The 6,903-nt window shown below is 30.9% G+C and overlaps 1 protein-coding gene across 2 annotated transcripts; it reads left to right on the forward strand.

The window, feature by feature from the left end:
* The first annotated feature begins 4,615 nt into the window (after positions 1-4,615).
* On the forward strand, positions 4,616-5,858 carry LOC126768340 (protein TsetseEP-like). Of its 2 annotated transcripts, XM_050486478.1 has the most exons (3): positions 4,616-4,665; positions 4,788-5,296; positions 5,396-5,858. In XM_050486478.1, the coding sequence occupies exons 2-3, from the start codon at positions 4,798-4,800 to the stop codon at positions 5,656-5,658; spliced, it is 762 nt and encodes a 253-aa protein (XP_050342435.1). In that variant the 5' UTR covers positions 4,616-4,665; positions 4,788-4,797; the 3' UTR covers positions 5,659-5,858. The 2 variants fall into 2 exon arrangements, with proteins under 2 accessions (XP_050342435.1, XP_050342358.1); XM_050486401.1 differs by having other exon boundaries at positions 4,788-5,858.
* The last annotated feature ends 1,045 nt before the right edge of the window (positions 5,859-6,903 follow it).

Genomic DNA, 6,903 nt, shown 5'->3' on the forward strand with positions numbered 1-6,903 from the left:
TAAGATAATTCAATAGTTCAGGCGTATTCTTAAATATTTCATATTACCATAAATAGTTCTTGTAATGTAACCATTTATTTTTATAAATCTGATCTCAATAATCACTGATGTTACAAGTATATGAAGTTTAGAAGGTTATTTAACGCAAAAAATATTTTTTTGAAACCGTCGCCTTAAAACCTAACAATAGCACGATCGCCAATTCATTCATCACATATAGTACCGCTAAACACAAAATACTTAGTATCGTTATGTTCCGGTTTGAAGAATGAGTGTGCTAGTACAACTACAGGCACAAGGGACATAACATCTTAGTTTTCAAGGTTGAGTCGCATTGGTGATATAACGAATGGTTAAACTTTCTTACGCTGCCAATGTCTATGGGCCGTGATACTGATTACGTAAAAATTATTTATTAGTAAACACATTATCCGTGTATTAATGATATATTTTTCTGTCGGCTAATCTCATTGTGCACTTATCATTGGATAAAGCAAATTGGGTGATTTCAAATCTGCAAATCACATCGATTTGTAATTTTTGATCGTCACTATGTTGGGATAATTGTTATATATTTTATGTTTACGACTACTCATTCAAGCTAAGCTATACATAATAATGCCAAATATAGAGTTGTCGCCTCACTTATCATTTGTATTAAGCTAATTTCGTTCCCTCATTTTGCACATTTTCATTATCTAATATTAATAAGTTGTATGATTATTATTTGTATTTTTAGAAACTGTTAACTAATAATTTAAAAAAGTAAACGAAGCACAATGAAAATAATAATTTAATTTTATAACAAATTAATACAGATTTCAATATTAAATAGAAATTACAAAACTTCGATAGACTTTCGAAAAGTAACTGTACTATCGAGCGAACACCAACAAAATATATTCGTTAAGTGTCAGCCGGTTGGTTTTATACTGTTATGGAGGGGATGAGGCATCAGGTGATCAGGTGATTCAGCGCGCTCCCAACAGTATAATCACATGTGTCCAATAAAGTGATTCAAAACAACAAAAACGTTTTTTTATCATTGAATAATGTCAAAGACTTATTTCAGATTTCTCTAGAAATCTTGTTCTAGAGAAATATGAAATAAGTGTTTGTGGTCTCTTCATATTCTTGTCTCGCGTCACGTTAAAATGTTAGTCATGATTAATATCAATAACGATAAGGTGAGACATCGTTCACGTAAGTAACAATCATATAAATAATTTTACTATGCGCCTTTCTTTGTTTAACTTCTTTGCTTACCATCTTTGTGCTTCAATTAATGGTTCAATATAATATTTATTTTTCAATTTATATAAGTTACTTTGTATTTAATTCGATGCTATTTATATAAATTATACGATCAGATTTATTCATATTTACAAAATAAATAAATATTTACATAAAATCTTGGCGAGTGGTTTACTTAGAGTCGTAAATATACTCTTAGTAATAAATCATTTCCTTCCGTATTCCTCACGGTAATGTGCATAATATTCTCTGTTCATCTAGTTTTTTAAAAATATACTTTTAATATTATAGTCTATATTTACTACTATTTTATATATTTTTAGTCGTAAGTATTTTCTATACTAAATCTATGTGAAGTGTCTATATTATTTGTGTAGAAATTTAATTAAAAAATATACACTATTTATTAATGAAATTTTTTAACTAACGTATTGTTTACATTTTTCTTTGTTTATATTTCGATTGATATTATACCTACCGAAAATGATGCACCATAATTTTCTTTAAAAATTGTAATAATTTCTCACGTTAGTGACTTATTGAAATATGTCTATAAACCTAAAATCTAATGAAAACGACTTACAATGTTCCTATAAACACGACCACTCACAAATATATTTAATATTTAATATCCTGGGACATTATTCACACACGGCCATCTGATCTCAAACTAAGCAGAGCTTGTGCTATGGAAACTAGACAACTGATATACTACATATACTACTTTTCTTTCGTAAATACATGATTATATATTTTACACCCAGACTCAGGACAAACAGATATGTTCATGCACACAAATGTCTGTCCTGGTTGGGAATCGAACCCACAATCTTCGGCGTGAAAGGCAAGTATCTTCCAACCACGCTAACCTGCCTGTTAAATCGTTAATAAGTTGTAATTTAGTAGTTTGTCGTAATTTAACAGGGAAAAATTAAATTAAAATATAACTTAGCTTATCAATACGAACATATATTTTTCTTCTTTAAGAAAAGGTTGGTTCACAATTCGATTGTCTTTGTTACGTTTGTTACCTCAGAACTCCGTCACTTATTGATATTTTAAGAAGATAAGTTTTTGTCTGTTTGTTAATAAATAACTAACTTCGAACTAGACTTGACAATATATCATTTGTCACAATATAAAATAATCAATGGTATTCGTTATATATTCCTAATGCGTTTTAAATGTTAACAACTTTTTATTGCAACTTCGGATATTAATAATGAAGTGTAATATTACTGTTTTATAATTAGAGTGGATAATAATCAAATTCTTTTTATTATATGATATAGCAGAGGTATTAGAAATAACATAAATATACATATCAAATCAATCTAAATATTTTTTATTTTTACTCCTTCTGTCATTGAAATATATTACAAAACACGTTTTGTTAAAATGGTTTTTCTTTTGCCTTTTTACGTTTCCTTTCAGTCATCGTTCTCTTGCCCTTATCTTATTTTGTTTGAGGCCGGCATGGCGTGTTTTAAAACACAACGAGAAAAAGGAATTGACAGAATTTTACGGCCTTCTAGTGCATAGATGTCAAATCTCTGAAAACGTTTTTTTTTATTGTGGGTTAGTTTGCCATTGCTGTAAATGCTAATGGTATTAATATATGCGGTCTACACGAAAATTTCCTTTCTTCGGATTTTATACATCATCGCATTGAGATGAGATTCCCTATTCAACTTTTTCGGGAAACACACTTTTTACCGTTTAGGGTATCAAAACGACCTTTTATATATTGTTTTACTTAGTTACCTTTAATAATTCACACCAGGTAATGCGGCATTTTGTTGAAATAATAACTCAAAATCCTTAATTCATAGCTTTAATTAAGATGAATGTATATTTAAGAGGGAATGTATTGGAAATAAATTAACCATAACGAATCGTTTATGTCGTAGTATTATCCTAAACGAAATGGGTATTAATTACATCCATTTTATTTTTACTATAGATACCATATATACTATATATTAGATAAACTCGCGTCGTTTTCAGACACCATTATTATATATTAATGCCATTATTTTAGGCTAAAATCTTATTATTACAGAAAAATACATCTAAGTCACTTCTGGATAATGTACCTTTGTAATGGGTGAAGACAATAAAATTGGTTAGTACTTTCAAAGTTTATATATTATCTTTATAATATTAGTATATAACTAAAGATAAATATTGATTAATTGATTAATATATTGGTAAAAATATTTATATACTATATGGTTACACCTTAATGTTTAAGAAAAAATAATATTTAATAATTAAAATTTACAATAATTGTCGTAATTATAATCATTCATTACGAATGAATTGAAATGAAATGAATTAATGTAAAATCTTATTCACAGTTTTAATTAAGTAGCCTACTTGAGTGATGATTCACAGTAGATATGAAATTAATCGAAAATATACAATAAGTTGCTTATAATTTTATATATTTAAAGTACATTGTGTTTATAATGTGAACTGAAGAGTATTCGCTGTAGTGACAATTTTAAATACAAATTTGTTGGCTCCATAAGCTGATCTAAGTAATAAGTGCATTTGCTGGTGGTTTTGAAGTGGTACTGGGCAAGGGTTGAAACTCTATTTAATTATACGTCAGAGATAGTTAATTAGTTGATCATTTTTTGCTTAACAACAACGTAAAGCGCTTTAGGCAAAAAAACAATTATTTTTTCAATGGATGATAGATAAGACGATGCCAGTTACTTCGACCTAAAGCATTCGTGGATCACTTCCCATAAATTTCAATATACTCGTATAATCTAATATAATCTAATATAATCTTAAAATAATATTAAAATTATAATATTAATGATTAAGCAATGTTTGGAATATAGGATGCCTTCCAGGTGGACTTGTGACCCAAAGATGGTGTATAAGGTTGAGAATCAGAAGCTGTGGCGCAATTTGAGAGAGGCCTATAAGCAGCCTTGTATCTATAATTACACAGGTTCACTCACTTTTCAAACCACTTTTTTCACTTTACATGGGCTTGCACAAAGCTCTACCATAAATTCATAAAATTCGGCAAACTTGTTACGACTAAGTAAATGTGTATTAAAAATAACTTAATTTCTAAGAAATTATTTACATCTGATATAATAAATAGGTAAAAACGACAGTCTAAATTCGAAGAATTTGATTTCCGGTAAGTATAATTGCAGAAGGTATTATTTAGACAGTTTTATAATCATACAATTTCCAAAAATCGTAAATTTTATGACTAAGCGTGACAAGTAATTGTTTATGTTATATTATAGTATATTTATTAATTATTATAACTGATTATGAGAAGTTAAGCGATAAGATAGATAAAGTTGTAGTTCAGTATAATATATAAACACGCAACATTTATTTTTAATCAGTTTTCTATCGAGTACACGTCGAAAAAAGGTATGTATAAAAAATATTGTGACTAAATCAAATTTATTTATTTATTTATTTATTTATGTGCTTAATAAAATTATATTTAAAGTAGGACCTAAATTGGTTATAAGATATAAAATTTGTTTCAGTTTACCAATCATGAAGACGATATTTGCATTAATTGCGCTTGTTGCTGTAGTGATTGCTCATCCTTTGCCTCTGGTACAAATTAAAGTTAATGTTTATCCTATCGAGGTACCTAAACCAGATGATAGTCAACCGGAGCCAGAACTGGAGCCCATCATTTTCCCAGGGCCAATGCCTGAGCCAGTATTAGTACCGGAACCCGTAGAAAATCAGCCTGAGCCTGTTTTAGTTCCTGAGCCTGAACCATCGCCAGTTGTCATTCCTGAACCGAATCCTGAGCCAGTCTTAGTACCGGAACCCGTAGAAAATCAGCCTGAGCCTGTTTTAGTTCCTGAGCCTGAACCATCGCCAGTTGACATTCCAGAACCGAATCCTGAGCCAGTCTTAGTACCGGAACCCGTAGAAAATCAGCCTGAGCCTGTTTTAGTTCCTGAGCCTGAACCATCGCCAGTTCTCATTCCAGAACCGAATCCTGAGCCAGTCTTAGTGCCGGAACCCGTAGAAAATCAGCCTGAGCCTGTTTTAGTTCCTGAGCCTGAACAATCGCCAGTTCTCATTCCAGAACCGAATCCTGAGCCAATCTTAGTGCCGGAACCCGTAGAAAATCAGCCTGAGCCTGTTTTAGTTCCTGAGCCTGAACCATCGCCAGTTGACATTCCAGAACCGAATCCTGAGCCAGTCTTAGTACCGGAACCCGTAGAAAATCAGCCTGAGCCTGTTTTAGTGCCTGAGCCTGAACCATCGCCAGTTGATATTCCAGAACCGAATCCTGAGCCAGTCTTAGTACCGGAACCCGTAGAAAATCTGCCTGAGCCTGTTTTAGTTCCTGAGCCTGAACCTTCTGCTGCTGATTCTGATGATATGTACTGGTAGTAATCTTTGAGCCCATATTAAATCTATTAATCTGTCTGAAAATTGTAAGTCATTTTTCAAACAGTAGTTCCGAAGTCCATTTTCACCTTACTTTCTACTTTTATTATAATAATAACAAAAGTCAAAAATATTTACGGCTTAAAAATATTTCAATTAGAAAAATACTGGTAAAAATTTAAAATAAACTTATGAATAAAACACATGTTAATAATTTTATTTCTAAATTTGTCTTGTGGGGCGTTATACAAACATAATTAAGAAACGGACAAACCGTTATCATTTCTTTATTATTCGATTAATATATATTATTTCTAAATCTATCGAATATTCATTTCTAAATCTATCGAAATCTAAATTCATTTCTAAATCTATCGAAAAATAAAGTATTACAATACCAATCGTTTTACGATTGGTATTGTAATACTTTATTTTATTTCAACAAAGATAAAAATGTATAAAAATTTGCTAAGAAGATGTACCGAAGCGCTGGTCAATAGCAATATCCACCGTTGTAAAGAAGTACATACCTGCGTCTCGATAACTACGTCCATAAATCTTTACGACTTCCACGAAGAGTTTTCTCTAGCGCATTCTCTTAGAAACTTAGTGAATTTGTTGAGAAATCTAAACAGTATAATACATAGCAACATGACTATAATCCCTAGTTTTTCAAATAAATGTATTAGAGGCACTTAACAGTACAGTAACAGCCTGTTAATGTCCCGCTGCTGGGCTAAGGCCTCCTCTCCCTTTTGAGGAGAAGGTTTGGAGCTTATTCCACCATGCTGCTCCAATGCGGGTTGGTAGAATACACATGTGGCATAATTTCAATGAAATTAGACACATGCAGGTTTTCTGTTGTTTTCCTTCACCGTCAAGCACGAGATGAATTATAAACAAAAATTAAGCACATGAAAATTCAGTGGTGCGTGTTGGTTAGTTCGCTGAAATATTAATTAAAGAAGAACAATCATTATATAAACAAATGCATTTTAATGGCACACGTCAGCTTAATTCTATGAATGTACACCAAAATTATAACGTTTCTATTTATCTTATTTCACTAAATGGAAATAAATTCGAGTCAATTGGTTGAAATAGACGATTGAAAAGTATTGCATAGGTGCAGTATTGAAATCTTCTCAGTGCGCCTTATCAAAGTTTGCGTGTAAAAGAATTGAGTTGTATATATACATATAAATACAAAATGTCTGGGTGTTTATGTTTAATATTTCAAAGTTTTGC

This window comes from Nymphalis io, chromosome 1, assembly GCF_905147045.1.
Source record: "Nymphalis io chromosome 1, ilAglIoxx1.1, whole genome shotgun sequence".
Taxonomy (NCBI): domain Eukaryota; kingdom Metazoa; phylum Arthropoda; class Insecta; order Lepidoptera; family Nymphalidae; genus Nymphalis; species Nymphalis io.